This window comes from Varanus komodoensis, unplaced genomic scaffold (assembly GCF_004798865.1).
Source record: "Varanus komodoensis strain SLA01 unplaced genomic scaffold, ASM479886v1 scaffold62, whole genome shotgun sequence".
Classification (NCBI taxonomy): Eukaryota; Metazoa; Chordata; class Lepidosauria; order Squamata; family Varanidae; genus Varanus; species Varanus komodoensis.
The window spans coordinates 1978916-1999505 of NW_025336248.1; the positions used below are offsets into that span (position 1 = coordinate 1978916).

General features: G+C 41.2%; 3 protein-coding genes and 1 pseudogene across 3 annotated transcripts; all 4 read left to right on the forward strand.

The window, feature by feature from the left end:
* Nucleotides 1-1000: 1000 nt before the first annotated feature.
* Nucleotides 1001-1929, forward strand: LOC123033443 (annotated as a pseudogene).
* Nucleotides 1930-2102: 173 nt separating this feature from the next.
* On the forward strand, nt 2103-6430 carry LOC123033444 (putative olfactory receptor 2B8). Its single transcript, XM_044450046.1, is given in 4 exon segments — nt 2103-2135; nt 5486-5804; nt 5807-5997; nt 5999-6430. Coding segments are annotated over 4 exon segments (975 nt in total).
* Nucleotides 6431-9831: 3401 nt separating this feature from the next.
* Nucleotides 9832-10887, forward strand: LOC123033445 (olfactory receptor 5F1-like). Its single transcript, XM_044450047.1, has one exon. The coding sequence runs from the start codon at nt 9832-9834 to the stop codon at nt 10885-10887; it is 1056 nt and encodes a 351-aa protein (XP_044305982.1).
* Nucleotides 10888-12292: 1405 nt separating this feature from the next.
* On the forward strand, nt 12293-15925 carry LOC123033446 (olfactory receptor 6M1-like). The gene is given in 3 exon segments (XM_044450048.1): nt 12293-12298; nt 15046-15297; nt 15299-15925. Coding segments are annotated over 3 exon segments (885 nt in total).
* Nucleotides 15926-20590: the final 4665 nt, after the last annotated feature.

Here is a 20590-nt window from a genome sequence, read left to right on the forward strand (position 1 = left end):
CCTCATTTGGATGGGAGGGGGCTGGAATGCCACAAGAATGTTTCCTATCCTGACATATGCCTGCCCCACCTCCCCAATCCTCTCCCCCTTTACACCTTAGTGACTCTGAGGTCACTATGCTAACCTGAAGAAGCAGCAAGGAGGGATCTTCAGCTGGGAGGTCAGAGCTCTGCTTGCAGACATGGATCACATGTCCTTGCTCCCTCCCATGCTGTCATACACTTGGCCCTTTGTTAAGTTATTCAGTCAGTAGAGTTGGTTGTGAATGGCAACAGGGGAAAAGAAGCTACTGAAAAGCGATTTGCTATTAGGGCTTTAGTACTGCAACTCTTGTTCCTTATTAGTTGCTGCTTGTTTTGAATATTGACCTGTCACATGGATAAATTATTCTTATATTGCTATTATTCTTCCCTTTCAGTCTTCCAAGAATGTCACCTTTCATTTTCATGGATAAACACACTGCTACCCTTTTGTTGATAGAGAGGAGCTTGAAAGGGTGTGAGAGAGGCCTGCTGGGCTCAGTCCAAATGGAGAGAGATGAACAATGGTGTTTTCATAGACATGAAGACAACTCAAGGAGGGTTCACTTCTTGTAGTTTGAACAGTCTGCCCCCTTCTTCTGGGGAAAAGGAGGGAAAGATTAATGCATCCATTTTTCCCATTATAAGTTCCATTCATTAGTGTTTGGAACATTTAGGCACCATGGAAGTATGATTTCTTCCCTCCCTCCCTCCCTTTCTCCTGCCATCCCAAAACATCCCATCCTGTCCCATACCAATCCAGTGAAAGAGGGTCTGAGAGACTTGAAAGGATCAAGACCAGCTGAAATGTGAGAATGAATTTATGGAAGGAAAAAAATGAGAATGCTTGCAAAATGTTTGGTTTGTCTACATATGGCTGTTACATTTCACAGTGCACACTTTGGCCCTGAAGATAAGAGGAAGAAAAATAAAATTGCTCCCTCAATAGCTCTTCACAGATGGAGCGTCCATGTGAGATGATGTGCAATGGGACAGCTGTTGCTGAATTTATGCTACTAGAACTCTCCAGCAAGCCTGACACTCACTTTATTCTCTTTGCTCTCTTTCTTGTAATTTACTTGGTGGCCCTGGTGGGGAATTTTCTTATCCTTCTCCTGATCAGCATGGACAAGAAGCTTCATAACCCCATGTATTTCTTCCTGGGCAATCTCGCGGTGGTGGACATTGGGTACACAACCAGCACTGTTCCCAAGATGCAGCTGAACTACCTGTCTCAGGACAAGAGCATCTCCCTGACAGGCTGCTTCACCCAGATGTTTTTCTTTATCTCCTTCGGTGGCATTGAGTGTCTTTTGCTGGGGGCCATGGCATATGACCGATATGCAGCCATTTGCCATCCACTGCATTATAATGTGCTCATGTGCCCCAGAGTCTGTGCCTGGCTTGCAGCAGCTGCTTGGATTCTTGGCTTTTCTAACTCAGGTGTACACTCCAGTCTGTTGTCCCATTTATCATTTTGCAGAGGCAACATTATCCAACACTTTTTCTGTGACATCCCACCCTTATTCCAGCTCTCCTGCTCAGACACTAAGGCCAATAATATTGCTATCTTTGTGGTAGGTGGAGGATTAGTCACAGGCTGATTCCTGGTTATTCTAGTGTCTTATGTCTACATTGTCTTGGTATACTCAGGATCCACACCCAGGAAGGGCATCTCAAGGTATTCTCCACCTGTGCTTCTCACCTGACTGTGGTTAATATTTACTTTCCCACAGTCTTTTTCACGTACCTACATCCAAACTCCTCTTATCCCCAGCAGCCTGTGCTGCCTGTGCTCTATGGAATCCTAACCCCTATGCTTAATCCAATCATCTACAACTTGAGGAACAAGGATGTGCAAGGGGCACTCAGGAAAGTCATCCTAAGAACTCAACAGATATTCAGTTAATTGGCTTTGCACGATCCAAACCCTTTTCCCTGAATAGGCTTTGTTCCTTATTCATGATACAATTGCAAGCTCTGTTTTGGTTTGAATACAAGGGAGTGGGTGCATATCAATATATTAAACAATTATATCACATACTGTGAATTTCATGTTGTTATTTGCAAAACACAATTGCAATGGTTGGACCTTGCCAAAGGAGTTTGGCTCTAGTAAACAGCCATTCCAAATCACTGCTGTTATGTAAAACTCTCTCTGAGTCCTACATCTGCTTGATGGACCAGTGCAGGAAGAAATGAAAGGGTATAATTTCTGTGCTACTCAATGCCAATCCTCTCTTGTTGACATTGCTGCACCTTCAGGGGCATGCAGACTGCCCCAAGAATTGCTTTTACTGTTACAGATTTAAACTTCTTAACTGCATTTACTTGAACTTGTTTTCACTGTGAATGCTGATCACATCCTCAGTTCTTTGCCACTGAAATCAATGGTGCTTAACATTATGTTTGCACTTGTACTATGACTTGCATTCATTTCCAAAATATTCTATTCAACAGCCATTTGGGCTAATGGCTAACTCTTGGGCTATGAATTTCAGATTCTTTTTCCTGCTATCTATGTTATCGACCTTTAGCAGGTCAGTACAGATAGCAATAGTGGTACTTTCATCTTGCCTCTCCCCCCTCCCGGCCACAGCAAGACCAGAGGGGCGGGGAGAAGGGAAAGAATGAGTAGGATGGGTGAGGGTGTGAATGGATCGTGTGTTCTGCCCTCACTCATTCCATTTATCTTTGTAACAGAATTAAGGAGCCAATTGCTAACTTGAAAAAGAACAAATTTTGCATCCACAGATCAGAAAACCCAGGACTCTATCCATTGAATCTAAGGCAGTTTCAAAGATGTGGATTGGAATAAGAAAAGGGGGATACTCTACTCCAGATTCAAGCTATGACTTTCACCAGCTGTGGAAGGTCAAGCTGAGGGGACTTGATGGCTGATCTGCATGACACACCAGCCCAGGCTGCCAATAAGCTACAGTGAATTGGTTATCTGTGAACGTGCCATGATGCATCAGGCAGAAGTTTAGAGCAGCAAAACTGGATCAATGCAAGGATAATTCAGTGGATGTCCCAGGACACACACAGAGAAGGAGACGGGGAGACGGGGAGAGGGGGAGAGAGAGATCCAGTCAATCTACCTATCTTTTGTCAACCTTTTCTGCCTCAATGCAGCAAATTTTCCATTTCCTTTGATTTTTTGGTGATTGCAATTTCTGCAAGCCACCTTTCCTGATCCCCTTTTTGACAGCTGAAAGGGAATCTTGAGTGGGGCTATGGGTGGTTAACAATCCCATTTTCAGGAATTATTGCAGTTGATAAACATCTAAAGGATAATTGCTTCTAAACAAAGATTCAGTCAAGAATTCTTTGATTTTGTTTTTGAAAAGGAAACTAAATCTATGAATGCACATGATACCTGTCCCGTATCTGTTCAAAAGGAAGCCCTATTCTGACACCTGTCAAAAGTGGTAACTCCTGCAAATGAAAAGTGGTAACTCCTCCTCATTATTTTTTATACATAAAAATCTTTGAACAAGAAGAAAATTAAGCATTATTGCAGGAAAATCAAGTCTAAGGGGAGGGGAGGGGAGCTGAAGACAGCTTCAAGGAGGGATTACTAATTCTAGTCTAAACAATCTGTCTGAATTCTTTGGGAGAAAATGCAATGCAAGTTTATGATGGATGGATGTGTGTGTATTTGCGTGTGCATGTGTTTTTTAATCTTAGGTCTAGTTTATTCCAAGCTTTGAGAATTCTTCTAATATTCATTTAGTTTCTGTTCAATTCGAAAAGATCTTCCATGGAAAATATACTAAATTTTCTATGCATTGGTTGCTTAGCAGCAACTGCTCTGCGTCCAGTGGAAGACTAATGGTATAGCTGAAGCAGAGCGAAGTGAACATCAAGCAAGAATGGGAATGTGGAGGAACAGTGGACAGGATTCAAGGCAAAATGAGCAAAAGCTTAAAAATAAATCAGAAAGGAACCCAGCTAAGATAGTTTTAGCATTCTGTGCTAAGCGGTAGCAGCAGTGACAACCCTACCTCCCAGCAGATTCTGCTCTGCATTTTCTCCTAAAACAGCCATCTATTTACAGCATTTGGATTGAAGGGAAGCTGGACCCCTACCAGAATACCTCCTATCCTGCCATATTTCTGCCCCAACTGCCCAGAATTGTTCTTTTGCCCTTTCTCTGAGGTCACTTTGGTAACCAAGAGAAGCAGCTAGGACACTTTTTTCTCCATTGTCTATCAAGAGAGAAATGGGATCTGAAAGCAGAGCTCCAAATATGAGGCCTTCTCTGCTCCCAACCTTAGATCTGGAAATCTAAATTATCCCATGCCCTCCCCCTGCTGTCATAGAATTAGTCCCTTGGTTAATTAGTCAGTAGAATTGGTTGTGAATGACAGCAGGGGAAGAGAAGCTATTGAAATGTAATGTTAGGGCTTTAGTACTACTGTTTTGTTTTTTACCAGTTACTGTTTGTCCAGAATATTGACCTGTTAAATGCATACGAAACATTCATTCATGCACAAATGTTTACACTATTAAATATGTGTGTTCTAGCATGGATGGATTTGAAGTGTGCCAATTCTCAGCTTAAATACTAGATTGCACATTCATGTTCCTTCTGCCAGTAATCTATTTTTGAGGACACAGAATACAGCTCTGTACCGCTATCATACAGAAGACCATCTTAGCAATGGACACGTTCTGCATTTGTGGATGTAGATGAATCATGTGGAGCTTGTGCTGAGCATTGGTAGTCAAATGTCTTGCTGGCCTGTTGCAACAGTGGCTATTCTATCAGAAAGCATTGTTTCCCAATACTGGGACTTTTGTATTAAATCACTGATTGATTGTATGGATTACAATGCTTTCTGTATTTCTCGCTTCCGGATGTCTGGAATTCATTACATTTTACCGCATAAGGTGTAAAGGTTTTCAAATATAACACGTTGAAGTGCTATCATGCAATCAGGATTGAGCATTTATATCTGATGTACAATCTCCGTATTTTAATGTTATATGATTTGTTTGTTTGCTTTTCTATTGTCATGTTTTTTTCTCTGTTCTGCTTCAGCTAGGTGGTTGGAATGGGATTTCATTCTTCTGGCTTTGTATGGTGTGAAAGCAGAAGCTATTTTACCAAGACTGGGGAAAACCAATTTCAATCTTTCCTGCTATACTTTTCTGTTTTACTAGAATACCCATTGTTTTCCAATATGTAATCAACTACTGTTAGAGTGCTCTTCTAACGATTTATGAAAAAATGCAAATATAAGTTGATTAACTCATCTTGCATTTTTAGCAACCACAAGGTCCTACATATCCTGCTAGGAAATTAGGCAACGGTTTTCCCACAGACTGTATTCTACCTTCAGTCCTAAGTCTGGATGTGATCAATAAAGACTGATTTACAACTGCAGAGACTGACTGCCTTATGCAGCTACCATAATTGGGAGATCAAACCCTTAAAGGCCTCACTATTCTGACTGAAGGTAGACTCTCTAAAGCTTATGGGAAGTTTAAACCAGACAAGTGTCACAGCATTTGTTCTTATTGGATTTTCCATTGACCCAAAATACCAAACTCTCCTCTTTGTCATAGGCCTGCTAGTCTATCTGTTAACGCTGGTGGGGAATCTAGCCATCATTGCACTGAAACAGATAGACCAATGCCTTCAAACTCCCATGTACTTCCTGCTGGGCAACCTCTCTCTCACTGAGATCTGCTACACCACCACCATGGTACTGAGATTGCTGTGGGACCTCTTGTTCAGGGAGAAAAATATCTCCTTCATAGGATGTGCACTCCAGATGTGTTTCTCACATTAGGAAGTACAGAGTATGTGCTCCTCTTGGCCATGGCATACGACCATTATGCAGCCATCTGCCATCCATTGCACTACACTATCATCATAAACCATCCAGTACTTAGGGGTTTGCTGGCAGTTCCCTGGGCAATTGACAACATCAATTCCATCATTAACACAGGAATGATCTTTTTCTTAAAGTTTCTGCCACTCCAACAAAATTGGTCATTTCTTTTGCGATATCCCTCCCCTTTTATTCCTCTCTTGCTCTGACATTTCCATCAGCCAGCTGGTGACCTTCATCATCTCTGGATGTGTTATCATTCTGCCATTCTGCTTGACACTTCTCTCCTACATCCTCATTGTCTCCTCTGTGCTCAAAATCCACACAGCTCGTGGTAGGATGAAGGCATTCTCCGCCTGTGCTTCCCACCTCACTGTGGTCAGCATCTTCTATGGAACCATCATCTACACTTACATACGGCCCTCTGCCACTCATTCCAGGGAAGAGGATCAACTGATTTCTGTGATGCACACCATTGTAACTCCAGTGCTCAACCCCTTGATTTACAGGTTCAGGAACAAAGAAGTACAGGGGGCATTGTGCAGAGTCCTTGGAAAGATCAAGTAACAGTTGTGAGATCAGTGTCTTGAAGAGTTACAATCCTCCACAAAACTAATCAGGAATATTTATATTGTTGTCATCTTGATCTGCACTTTTGGGGAGCAGGGGAATACGGAAGCATTTGCTTCAGTAATATGTAATATGACCAATTCCATCTAATATTATTGTATGAAACTATTATTATTGATTACAAATAGGAATGGGCACATCAGTCAACCTGATTATGTCAAAATATTCATTTTTCCATTGTTTGGCCCATTCTTTCTCAGCTCTGTGTGAGTTTTCATTTTCTGTACAGAAATGTTTATGCATTTTTGTGCATGCTTTTCAAATTCATTTGGTTTTGTAGCCATGCACCTCTTATGCACATTTTAGAAATGTATCTGGGGAGTTGTCTGGGTGGGGTTGGAAGGGGTTCTTTTTTGCTCATCCTTCAAGTTATGTGCAGGTTGTCAAATGCATTTTGTGGGATGCAGAATGCAGCACAAGTTCATAGATGCATACATATAATAATAGAAGTAGTCACCTAGATAAGCAACAACAATTATTTCAGAAATCACTGGGAGCACTGGAAGGCTGGACCAACATACTGACCATGTGTCTACCTGGGAGTGGGTAGTGGAGAAGGAAGTTTCAACAGAGTGCTTTAGTGGATTGACTTTGTGCCTCAGGAAAGTTTGTGACACACGCGAAGGATTGTGCCAGTAGTTATGATGCAGCTATGTGGGAGTTTGGCTTTTCATTGGTTTCAGACTGCTCGAGAAAAGTTAGCCTCCATGCCACAGCTATATAATGAACATAAAAATTAACCTATCTCCAAAGAGCATTGAGGAACTTGAAAGGGATTAGGAAGAACTTACCATACTGAAAATAGCATATAAACAGCAATATACATGATATAACATAGAGTGAAATCCTATATATTGGAGTAAGCTCCATTTAATTTAATGGGGCTTGCCTATGAGTAAAAATTTGGGGCTATTCTCATTAAAGTATTACTCTTTGTTTCACATTTTAAAGTACTATCCTTTGAAATCAGAAGAGTGAACAAAATCCGACCAAAATTAAGTACATTTAAATCCTGTTAAACCTCTTGGAAGAATTTAAATACTTTCCCACAAATTTCGGTGTCAATAAACTTTGGCTGGATCATTCCAGTATTTTGAAAATATTTTTGAAGGTTGCTTGGGTATTCACTGTTTTTGTTATTTATTATTATCCTGCTTTCAAACACTATGGAATTCAGTTATTACACCAGTTTGCAGCCTAATGATTAGGAGGAACCACCTTGTTTCTGTTGTAAGGGATTTTTTGCACTCTGGCCAAAAAATGAAGAGTGCAAAAGAATGAAGACAGCATGAATTCTTCATATGCCTCCAAGGGACTAATTCAAGTGGTCCCACAGAGGAAATGTCACACCAACCAATTGTTTATACCATACTGTATTCTACCACTGTTTGTCAACAGCTTCCAGAGCCACTCAAGGACCTCCATAACTTAATTATACATTCCATTATAGTTGTCAAGTGTAAACTGGTATATTGAAATAATGAATACGAATATGAATACAATGATGATTAGGTCTTCAAAAATCAATTATCAACTGACAGGATTCTGTTTTCTGTGGGATTTATTTGTTCTATTAGACCTTTGTTACTGATAATGCATGCACATGAGATCCATCTCCTTGTGCACCACCTATTTATATAATTATTGTCATGGTTTATTGGCTCAAAGTGATAAAGATGAGAGAAAATTCCAATATGTATTTGTCTTTTCTTTGATCCACAAATAATTAGAAAAGATGATCAATATTTCTCTTGGCTTTGCAAACTGTTTGTCTATGGAGCTGCCTTCAGAAGGAATAAATATGGATATGTAACCAGTAATGTTGTCTATAGAAATCATGTTATGCTACCAAGAAGAAGAAAAATCCCCTGGGAACACCTTAGTGGCTTATTTACTACACCTGGAGTAATGAAGTTTGGAGATGCATCTTGGAGGAGGTGCATGCCGAAGAGCTGCTAACTTAGGTATGGCCTTTAATGAAGACAGCAGTTTTATCTTTTTCCAGAATGAGTTTTCACAGAGGATGACTACTTGCAATAAATAAAAAAGGTCAGTTATATGGCCATGTGTGGCCCTTCCCTTGCCCCTTGTGCAGCTCCCATGTGAATTTACAATAATGAAGACAGCGTGAATTCTTCATATTCCTCCAAGGGACTTATTCCAGTGGTCCCACAGAGGAATAATCTGAGCTTGGAAACAGTTTCAACAACACCTTCTTGTGGAGCTATTCATCAACAAGAAAAGGTGGTGGATAGCAAATAAAAAGGCACCTAACTTGAAAAGTCACCTAACAAAATGGCAGAAAATGAGGTGGCTAGATGGAGCCACTGAAGCAGTTAGTGTGAGTTTAGATGGACTCTGGGGGATGGTGGAGGACAGGAGAGCCTGGAGGAATGTTTTCCATGGGTTTGCGATGGGTCAGACACAACTTTGCGACTAACATAACGTCACTTGAAATGATGATTCTCTTATGACTTCAGAGTTGCTCCTTGGAAATGCAGTAGCAGTGGAATGACAAGGTTTGTTTTTCATTCCCTTTTGTTCTGAAAATTGGACTAAGCCATTTCTTACCACTAAGGTAAGAAGAGCCCTCTCACCCCCACCCCCCCCCACACACAAATGCAGACATGCACAAGAGTAATGTAATTTTTCCCTCCAAAATATTAGCGAAAAAGTACCTTCCCTTTCCCCTGAGGATAGATGGTTCCATGAAGGGGTGGGTGGGGGGTTATTTATTCTGTCAATGAACAGAAACATTGTTATATGTACTTCAGGTGTACAAAGGATTCCTGTAATGTAGCTGGTGCTGGAATTAATTTCATTTTTTTCAGCTTGAAACTGTGCTGTTTCAAGTTTTAAAATAGGTGCAGCAGTTGCCACAAGTATATATTGAAATAACAGTGTCTATACTAATAAAGTCCAAAGCATATGAAATAGAAGGCATCTCAGCAATGTCTGTTAAGAAAGCAGTGAAGTACTGAGAGAGCAGCTAACACTGTGGCACTGTTCAGCAACAGTGAAGTATTTAACTGCAAAACTATTCATATACAGTCAATTGCAGATAATCCCTGGAAGAGCAATAAAGGAGGGCAGGGACTGAAAGAATTAGGAGAAAATCATATATGGGATGAGAGCCTGGTTTCACCATAGTAAATTTTGTTCAGAGAATCTGATAGCCCTTATCATGAGGGCCAAAGTTAAGCCCTACCTAAGGATTGTCAGTACTCAGTCCCTTTTATTATGTGTTTCCACTCTTCCTAAATGTACAGTTCTTGTGTAATGATGGAAGCCTTCTGAATAATCTCAGTGCCTTCTAAAAAGAGAAATTAATCTTCAAAATGGAAAGTAAGAATCAAACAAAGCTGAAAGAGTTCATCCTTTTGGGACTCTCAGATGACCCTAAACTGCAGATGCCACTCTTTGCTGTGGGGCTATTGCTCTATGTGCTCACCTTGACAGAGAATCTGGCCATCATGAGTTTAATACAAGTTGACCAGCACCTCCACTCACCTATGTATTTTTTCCTGAATAACCTGTCTTTTACGGAAATCTGCTACATCACCACCACCATGCCGAGGATGTTGTGGGACCTCCTGTCAGGGGACAAGACCATCTCTTTTGCTGGCTGTGTGCTCCAAATGTACTTCTTTCTAACCACGGCTGCCACTGAGGGTGCTCTACTCTCGGCCATGGCATATGACCGCTATGCTGCCATCTGCCACCCACTGCGCTACACCTTGCTCATGAATCAGCCTGTCTGCAGATCACTTCTGGCAGCTTCATGGTTCATAGGAAAGCTCAATGCCATTGTCAATACCACCTTTGTCTTCTCCCTGAACTTCTGTGGTTCCAATAAGATTGTGCATTTCTTTTGTGACATCCCACCAATCCTACATCTTTCCTGTTCTGATACCTCCCTGGCTGAGTTAGTGACTTTCATAACCTCTGGCAGCATCATGATAACTACAGTCTCCTTAATTGTCCTCTCCTACTCCTTCATTGTCTCAGCTGTGCTCAAAATCCATACAGCTCAGGGGAGAGTCAAGACATTTTCCACCTGTGCCTCCCACCTTACAGTTGCAAGCATCTTCTACAGCACTGCCATCTTTACCTACCTGCGACCCTCCTCTAGTCATTCTGTGGAACAGGACCGCCTGATCTCTGTATTGTACACAATTATCACTCCTTTGCTGAACCCCCTGATCTACAGCTTCAAGAACAAGAAAATGCAAGCTGCATTTCTGAATGTTCTTAGAAAAAAAAAGGACATTATCTTCTCTGAATGCTCGAGTTTCCTTTTTAGTGGCCATGTTACATTAAGAAACATCAGAAGAATTAAGTGGGAAATACTTTTCATTTATTGGCTTGTTCATGAACCACAGTTATCATTCTGAATTAACCTGAGCAACCACAGTGACCCTAGAGATGCAGTTCTTTATCTCTGCTGTGGTCTTAAATAAACTCATATCTACAGCAGGTGCAATTTACATTTATAAGGACATTCTATTTGACATCAATTCAATCAGCCATCAGTAATATCCAAATCAGTTCTCTTTGCAGTAAAAGCAATAGACAAACCTATTCAGAAGCATCAGTGCTGCAGATTCTTCAGGGGAAAATGACCCTACTTTGCTCACCCCCAGAAATACTATTTGCTGTTTGTTTTGTGTTTCATCACTTCATTGTAATAGTGAACTTGTCTCATTGTCAGTTACATCATGTGATGCATTTTTAATGATGTTCTATTTTGATATTTATTGTGAACTGGTTGGAGTGCAATCACCATAGAAAAACAGCATATAAATTTGAATAAAACTCCACCCCCCAGCAGTAATTGTTGCCTTGCATTTTTCTCCTCATACTTCTAGAATTCAATCAAAGCAGGAACTGTCTTCAGTTGTTCTCTCTTCCATGCAAGTGTGCACGCGTGTGCATGCGCGTGCACACACACACACACACACACACACACACACACAATTACTGTCTCATGAAAGGAAAAGTGGCCTTTCCCACACATCCTCCTTCATGGCCAAAGGGTTTTCTACACAAGGCTTTGCCATGAAATATTTAGGAATGTGTGAAGAACCTGATGGGGAAGGAGAACATCTAATGGATTTTCATGATTTTGACCCTGGATTATAGATTCTGGTTTCTTAGCCCTGCACTGATGGCAACCTGCTGTTATGAAAGCTGAGCATGCTCTGAGACGTTTAGCTATGTTGGGCCACAGTTTGCATATTTTTTAAAAAAAATCCACTATGTACTATTTGTACAAATTATGTGATTTGTAGTATTTGCACAAAGTAGAAGACAAAAGCTGTAGCATTCTTGTTTGATTTGGACAATTCAATCTAGAACTATATAGGTTCTGGCTTCCAATTCACCCCAATAATACAAAATATCAGTGTCCTTCATTCTCTAGTTCTGGTTCTTTACTGCTTCTTTAGACAATGTTGTGACCGTTCAGTTTTGGTTCTGTTCCTAAGGAGCATTTCCAGTTAAGTTTATAAGAGAAGGTGAAATACAGTATGCATTGTGAAAGCAAGCACTCTTTTCATTTGTGTGTTTGCACTGTTCTAATTTGCCAGAGTGCCACCTAGAGGTTATGTGGTAGAAAAGCAGGGAAAACACTGTATAGTACTTTGTTTTCAATTTTGCAAGTAATATGAAAGTTGATAAAGAAGATTAACAGCCTCAGATAGAAAAACTTCCTGTCCCCATTACCAGTCCTAACATATTTCAGATTTTTACACACAAGCAGAAAAATCACTCCACTTGCAATCAGTATCCCTCAAAAACATGGAGGTAATAATACTGTTTCCTACAAGCTAGGCTCCAGCAGTATGTGGACCAAGAACTACCAGAAGTATAGGCAGGATTTCGAAGGGAGAGAGGAACTAGAGATCAAATTGCCAACATATGCTGGATCATGGAGAAAGCCAGGGAGTTCCAGAAAAACATCTACTTCTGCTTCATTGACTATGCTAAAGCCTTTGATTGTGTGGATCAGAACCAATTGTGGCAAATTCTTAAAGAGATGGGAGTACCTGACCATCTTATTTGTCTCTTGAGAAACCTATATGCGGGTCAAGAAGCAACAGTGAGAACTGGGAATGGAACCAATGATCAGTTCAAAATTGAGAAAGGAGTTTGGCGAGGCTGTATACTATTTAACTTATATGCAGAACACATCATGAGGAAGGCGGGCCTAGATGAATCACCAGTTGGAATTAAGATTGCTGGGAGAAATATCAACAACCTCAGATATGCAGATGATACCACTCTCAGGGCAGAAAGTGAAGAGGAACTAAAGAGCCTCTTGGTGTGGGTGAAGGAGGAGAGCGCAAAAGTTGGTCTGAAACTCAATATTAAGAAAACTAAGATCATGGCATCTGGTCCTCTCACTTCCTGGCAAATAGATGGGGAAGAAATGGAGGTAGTAACAGATTTTATTTTCCTGGACTCTAAGATCACTGCAGATGCGGACTGCAGCCAAGAAATTAAAAGACTCTTGGTCCTGGGGAGGAAAGCTATGGCAAATCTAGACAGCATACTAAAAAGCAGAGACATCACCCTGCCAACAAAAGTGCGTATAGTCAAGGCCATGGTTTTCCCAGTTGCAATGTATGGCTGTGAAAGTTAATCCATAAGGAAGGGTGAGTGCCAAAGAATTGAGGCCTTTGAATTGTGGTGCTGATGGAGACTCCTGCGAGTCCCTTGGACAGTAAGACGATCAAACCGGTCAGTCCTAGAGCAGATCAACCATGACTGCTCTTTAGAAGGCCAGATACTGAAGATGAAACTCACATACTTTGGCCACCTAATGAGAAGGAAGGACTCCCTGGAGAAGAGCCTAATGCTGGGAACAATAGATGGCAAAAGAAGAAGGGGACTGCAGAGAATGAGGTGGCTAGATGGAGTCACTGAAGCAGTTGGTGTGAGCTTGAATGAACTCCAGGGGATGGTGGATGACAGGAAGGCATGGAGGAATGTTGCCCATGGGGTCGCAATGGGTCAGACATGACTTCTTGACTCACAACAGCAATAATGTGGGTACTGAAAATCCAAGAGAGACCAGCCAGAGGGGATATCCCTAGTCAACATCTAATCCTAAGGCTGGGTTTAGAGGTGTGATGATCCAGCTAGAATCTTCTCTCACCAGACATTTTTTTCTTTCTTTTCCCAGTCATTTGATGGCATATAATGGGTTATGCCACTTATTTTAATTAGGTCTACTTTTATGGAAAGTGTGTTAGATGTTAAACTGATTCATCCTTTTTTTGTTTTTTGTTTTGGACATTGGAATTTTGGCACTGTTTTTAATTTGGTTAACAGAGTGTGTTTCATTGTTTTTGTACTTTTATTGTATCTTTTGTGTCTTGATTAATTGTCTTGAACCATGCAACGTGCTTGTTTAGGGTTAGGGTTAGGTTTGTATAAGGCTGTATAGAAATAAAATAAAGAAATAATAAATTAATGAATAGGGAGTTTTCTGTGCCATCACTATGGATACATGACTGTGATGAGATTTGATCACAGACTAAAACACCCTAACTGTAAAGACTGACTTTTTTACAGTTTATCATACCAACACTAAAAACAGCAACTTTTGAAAAACTCTTGTTGTTGATCTCTTTCCAGAAAGATGAAAGAACAGCACTGGTTGATGGGTCTCAAGTGTGTATCTCCTAATGGAACTACTCAGGCTTGTTGCTCTCCCAACTTTAATTGGAAAGGCTTCTTTAAGTTGAAAGAGGTATTAGTGTGCCTGGATGATGACAGACAAAGCTGCAAAACACAATACATAACAATGCTCTTATACATTGTATAAGAATTATGTTGAGCCAAACCCCTTTCCAGTAAATCTCTGTTTGGAGTTATAGAGAAAAATGCATGGCTGAGTGGGTGTCATGGGCAGACTCCCAAGGACAGATCACAACCAGCATCTTTCAACCATTTTTACAGTGAAATAAAGAAAGAACATTCCTTTGGCAAAGTTTTTTCTTACCAGTCTGGGTCTACTGCTTCAGCAGCTGACCTGTCTGATTATCCAGCACAGGCCATCTTCAAGACAAAAGGATGAGTCCCCAGGGATGATAAGCCCCCTGTTTTCAAAAGGCTCACACCGCATATTGAAACAGACTCTCTTCCTTTCAAGCAAAACTCATCACACAAAGGAAAAAAAAAGAGTAAGTAAAAAAGAAGTTACTGCCAGGGACAGAAAGACTCTCTGCTGAAAAGATCAGGGAGGATTTGCAAGAGTAGATCATTAATGAGCATGGATTATGGTACTTTAGGGAAAACAAGGATGGAATAGGTGGAACCTGCTAGTCTGTGAATACTCGTGTATTTAAAGGAGAAAAATAAGAATATTACCTATAGATGATTGCCTTATTTGTCTATACTCATTGTCTCTCTCTTCTTTTCCTCCCCACACTTTCCTTCTTATTGTAAAAAGGAACATGTTGTAGGAGAATGACCTTCAGCAACTTCTCTAAAAGCCATGTCACTGGGTTTTCCTACTTGGCTTCTCTAATTACCACTGGCTTCAGAAACCATTCTTCTTTCTTTTCCTTGTCATGTACATTTTGACTTTGATTGGCAATGCTTTAGTCATCCTTGTGATCCAGATAGACCAACGTTTACATACACCAATGTATTACTTTCTCAAGAACCTCTCCTGGTTGGAAATCATCATCACCACAACAGTCACACCCAAGATGCTCAACCTGCTCATCTCAAAGGAAAATACTATTGCATTCTTTGCGTGTGCTTTGCAAGGATATATCTACTTTGTTGCAGGTTTCCACTGAAGTCCTCATTTTGGCTACCATGTCAGTGGATCGCTACATGGCCATCTGCCACCCTTTGAGGTACAAAGCTATCATGAGCAGTAGGGTCTGCCTGCTGATGGTTCTGTCTTGTTGGCTGTGCAGCTTCTTTTCCATTTCAGCCTCCATGCTACTAAAGGCAAGGCTGCCTTTTTGTGGTTCCAATGTAATTGATCCCTTTTTCTGTGACAGCGGCCCTCTTCTGGAAATGATATGTGCTGACACCCACTTCCTTCATGCCTTAGACTTGGCAGTTTCCTGCTTCATGCTTCTCAGCTCTGTATCTGTGACAACTGTCTCCTATATCTGTATCATTAGCACTGTGATTAAGATGCCCTCCAACAAAGGCCAAAGCAAAGCATTTGGTACATGCACCTTTCACATCACAGTGGCATCACTTTATCATGGCAGCTCCATCTTCATCTACATCAAGCCAGTGGGCAGCTCTTCAATGGAATTCAACAAGACTGCCACAGTGTTCAACACTGTGGTGACTCCATTGCTCAACCCCATCATTTACAGCTTCAGAAACAAGACAGTGAAGGAGGTACTGAGGGACACACTGGAAACAGTGCAGAGATGTTTGCAAGACAAGTGCTAAGTTTATTGTGGAAACAATGGAATAGAGGAATCCTGTTTCGTATTTCTGCATTGCCTCCATGAGATACAGAGCAGGGAGGGGTAGGGAGAGTAGGGAAAGAGAGTCACTAAGCTGAAAAGCCAAAGGTTACTCTGTACCCACAGCTTTTTTTTACTAAATTTTGCAACCAGCTAAGAAGGTAAGTCCTTTAGGTACCCCTTCCTCTAAAATCAGGTTACTATCATTGCTTCTTTTCTATTTCCTTCCCTTCTAAATTTCTGTGGTGGCCCAAAATTTTCATCAATGAGCTTCTTGGTTGCATTGACTTCCAATATCCTATTTCACCATTTTCATAACGCATTAGAAATCCAGGCACCAAGATTTAAGAAAGATGCAGGGAAATTAGGAAAGGTCCAGAGGAGGGCAACGAAAAGGCCCCAGGGCTTGGAAACACCGCCCTATGAGGAGAGACTGAGAGAACTGAACATGTTCAGCCTTGAGAAGAGAAGACTGATGGGGGACATTATATCCCTCTATATGTACCTCAAAGGCAAAAAGGCAAAAAGGGAAAAATTGAGATCTTTTCTTGATGGTGCCAGAGTGCAGAACATGGAATAATCAATTCAAGTTGCAACAATCCAGATTCATGCTGGGCATCAGGAAAAGCTTCCTCACTGTCAGAACAATGCTGCAGTGGAACCAGCTGTCTAGAAAGGTGGTGGGCTCTCCCACATTAGAGATATTCAAAAAGAAACTGGACAGTCATCTGAGTGGAATGGTGTAACTTGGTGTCCTGCAACAGCAGGAGGTTGGACTCAATGGCATTCATGGTCCCTTCCAACTCTACTCTTCTCTGATTCTATCATAAGAAAAGCCATGCTTGATCAGACTGTTTACACACATATCAAACCAGTTGCCTATAGGAGCCCTCAAGCAGGATGGGTGCAAGGCCTCTTCCTGCCCAAGCTCCTCAGCAGCTGGAGTATGCAGGCATGCCACTTCTGCTAAAGAAGGTAGCACATAGCCAGCAGGGCTAGCAGCCATTGGTAGTCTCCTCTCTCATGAATCCATCCAATATCTTTTTAAACCCACCCAGATTGGTAGCCATCATCACTTCCTGTGGCAGCAAATTCCATGGCTTACCTCTATGCTTAAACACCACCATCCGTTTCTTATTTAGCAAATATTATTTCCTCATTCTTCATCTTGATCTGTCTTCAGTTAGATTTTTCAGACTAATGTGGTAGGGAGGATAAATGAACCAAGTGAATTTTCTTCATAATGAATGCATGTGTGTGTTCTTGAGAACAAACCACCCTGAAAATAAAGTTCATGTGTCTGGATTTTAATGGATGTTTGAGCTAAGCTCCTTTTGTTATGAGAGTAGTAGTTATTTTAGTAAGAGAATTTAGCATAAGTTCACTGTTTACACACCATGCCTCAGGTTAACTGTTACCTTGGATCCAATGTTGGTTGTTACATGTGTGTCCATGTAAGATGCATGTCCTCATGAATGAGGATGTCTGACAACACCAGTCCACATAAATGATGCTCTAGGATGAAGGAGTGCAACACCCGTGGGGCCCCAAGGAAGTTTCAGTAAGATTCTACAAATGCACAGTGCCATAAATATATCACCCTGAAGACAATTTTTCACAAATCGAGTGCCACTGCTGAGAAATTCTTGTGAGCTACCTGCCTACATAATGGTGAGAAACCCTAGAGTGGAGTCATGTGCAGACCTCAATGGGCAGGCAGGCTAATGTCAGAGAAGCTGGTCTCCCAGGCACAACCTGAGTGTGCATGTGTGTGTGTGAATGGCAAGCCTGTGGAGAACCATATGCCAGTAGTAAAGTAGATACACCTACTGTGGTTTGTGGCGCTGACACTATTACCTGAAACCTCTTCAGCCCATGGAACTCCTTCCACTCTACTTCAATCATAACACTTCAATGGTAAAAGATCTGTACTGCCTTCTACATCATTTCCAGGCAAAATTCATACTCCTAGTGATAACCCATAAAGCTTTAAGCTGTCTACATACATGTGCACATACGCACACATGCACACACACACATCTCATGTTCATACACATGTATACACACTTGGTTTTGTCTTTCTACCCTTGTTTCTTGTCTGTGTAGGCAGGTGATATGAAGGGTTGGTGAAGCCCACTGAGGCAGTGCCTTAAGGAATATTCCTTGAAGCATCAGCTCTCTTTCCTCTTCAATCTCCATTCTCTGATGGGTTCGAAACTTTAGATAGTGGAAAGATTCTCAGTGGAGGACTTTGCAGGCTGAATGGGAAGATCCCATTTCCCAGTGGGGAGCTTCCTCATCCCTGAAGTGCAATTCCTGGTAACAATCTGTTCATTACTTGCTTCATCTCAGATAGTGGTGCAGAAGAAGGTCTCTGAAGAGGGACCATAAGAATGATTAAGGTGTTGTTCCTTCAGTTATCTGGGCTCAAAGTTACATAGAGATTTAAAGGTAAACACCAGAATTTTGAATTGTACCCAGAAACTGACTGATAGCCAGTACAGTTCATTAAGCAACCTGTGTTTCTCATGAAAAATGTTTCCTTTGTATGCTCATGGTATTCTAGTTCCATTCAAAATAGGCACTCCTAGACTCAGATGGCAGATTCTGGTGATTTGTGAAGCTTATCTCTAATACAAACTCAATTTAGTCTTATTGAGGTGCACTTTCTGATGTGTGAAAGTGTTTATGAACTTCAGTATGCCCCATGCTCTAAGGGGTCCCCACTGGAGATTAGGGGGTAGTTGGGTTTAGAATTACCCCCAGCAACTTGATGAAATCTCTTACTAGACCTGTTACCTCTCCTTAGTTGTGACCCCAAAACTGTCTTTCTGGGGCATCATCTGAAACCAACCAGAGAGCAATATATTCATGGAAAGACAATGCTTCCAATTCCCTTCCTCCAACATCTTGATCAGAAGGACACTGCAGCCTTATCCATTAAGTGAAACTATTCTATATCCAGGCCAAGATTTGTAAATAAACATGTTTATTTATTTACAAATAGAAATAGTAAGCAAATGTAATAGAAAACAAATATGAAATAAGAATTAAGTAGAAATAGAAAACACATATAATCAAACAAGTTCAATATAATTAAATGAGTTTGACCAATTCTTAAGAACTGAGAAGTTTAATAACATCTTTTTTAAACTGCTTTTTTAAATATATGCTGTTCTTGTTTCAACCTTATTAAAGAATAAAATAAAGATGGAATGCAATCTCCCAGCTTTTGCTCCATTCTATCTGGGTTCTGCTACCATGGCTCCAGGCCATTCTTGCACACTTTCTTGAAACAGAGCCTTGTAATTACCTTGATGCTTACAACTGCTACTTCTCTTCTTCTTGTCCATCACTCCTCTGCCTATACACTGCCACTTACATTAGAGATCACGGAGGCCATACTCACAAAGTGAAAGAAAGGCTGTTCACACAGAATCCAGCATCTGCTCATATCACTAAGGAAGAGACTATGCTACCTGTCACCTGTTCTGGCCTGCTTCACTGTGTGAGAGGGCGAAGCAGTGCCCACACAACTGCTGGTGCTGCTTTGTGCTTTAATGAGGAAGATGGACCAATGTGCCTCCCATTATGATGTCACCTATCTGAGGACTGGCCATTGTGACCTCTGGATGACGCTGTCTCCCTGGAGATCTGAGACAGGCCATTATGATTTGAGGCTGATACTACCTATCATACAATTCCCTTCTTTGTTGACATGTTTAGACCTGCTGGGATTCTTCTAGGGTATAATTGCCAGAAGGAGAGGCTATCGGCTATACTCAGTGCCTGATTTTTACATGAGTGTCAGGGTCCATAGAAAAAGGGCATCTCTGACTGTCATCAGCACATGAAGTGATTGTCCCTGAGCTAAATTAGTGGCAACTGCTGGCACTTTCTAGATGTGGGACAGGAAAAGCTGGCTGTAAAGTGACAAGCACCTGAAGAACCACAATGGCAAAGAACAGCTCACTCATGTAATCATCTAGCTGCCTTGAGTGCCTAAGAAGCCACATTTCCCCCATTAGCTCACCTATGGAGCAGCCAAGCCTGCACTGAGTGGAAAAGTTCACTTTCCTTCTTTGCACTGGATGGCACCACAGGAAATTCACCAACATGTGGGGATAGTCCACTTACTTCTGCATTTCAGATGGATATGGGTTAGCTTCATTGTTTCAGATGATGATAATGGAGAACATTTTATGAAGTTCCTGATACCTCTGCTTGCCCAAAAATGCATTTGTGTTCCTTTCTCAGAAAGGGCCATGGCAATGAACTATGGTTCCAATCTCCATTTTAACAAGGTTCAGAAGTTAAAATCAGTACTTCTGTCAGTAGATGCCAATGTGAATATTATCAACGGAACCTCTCAGTCTCTAGATATGCTGACTTTGGTCTTAGAATTTAATGAATCTACCCAAAAAAAGTCATATAGAGAAAATTTGGATCATGCCACCTCAGTGGGATTTCACTGATACAGTGAACAAAAAAGTCTCCACTGATACATTTTCTCCCTGTGTTCTGGTAAGTTGCATTTCATTGTTGTCTTCCTGATGAAATCCATCAGATCTGTTGGATTTGCATAACATGTACAGTTGAGGAGAATCTGGAAAATGTGCATGGGCATGTACTTGAGATGGAACTCACA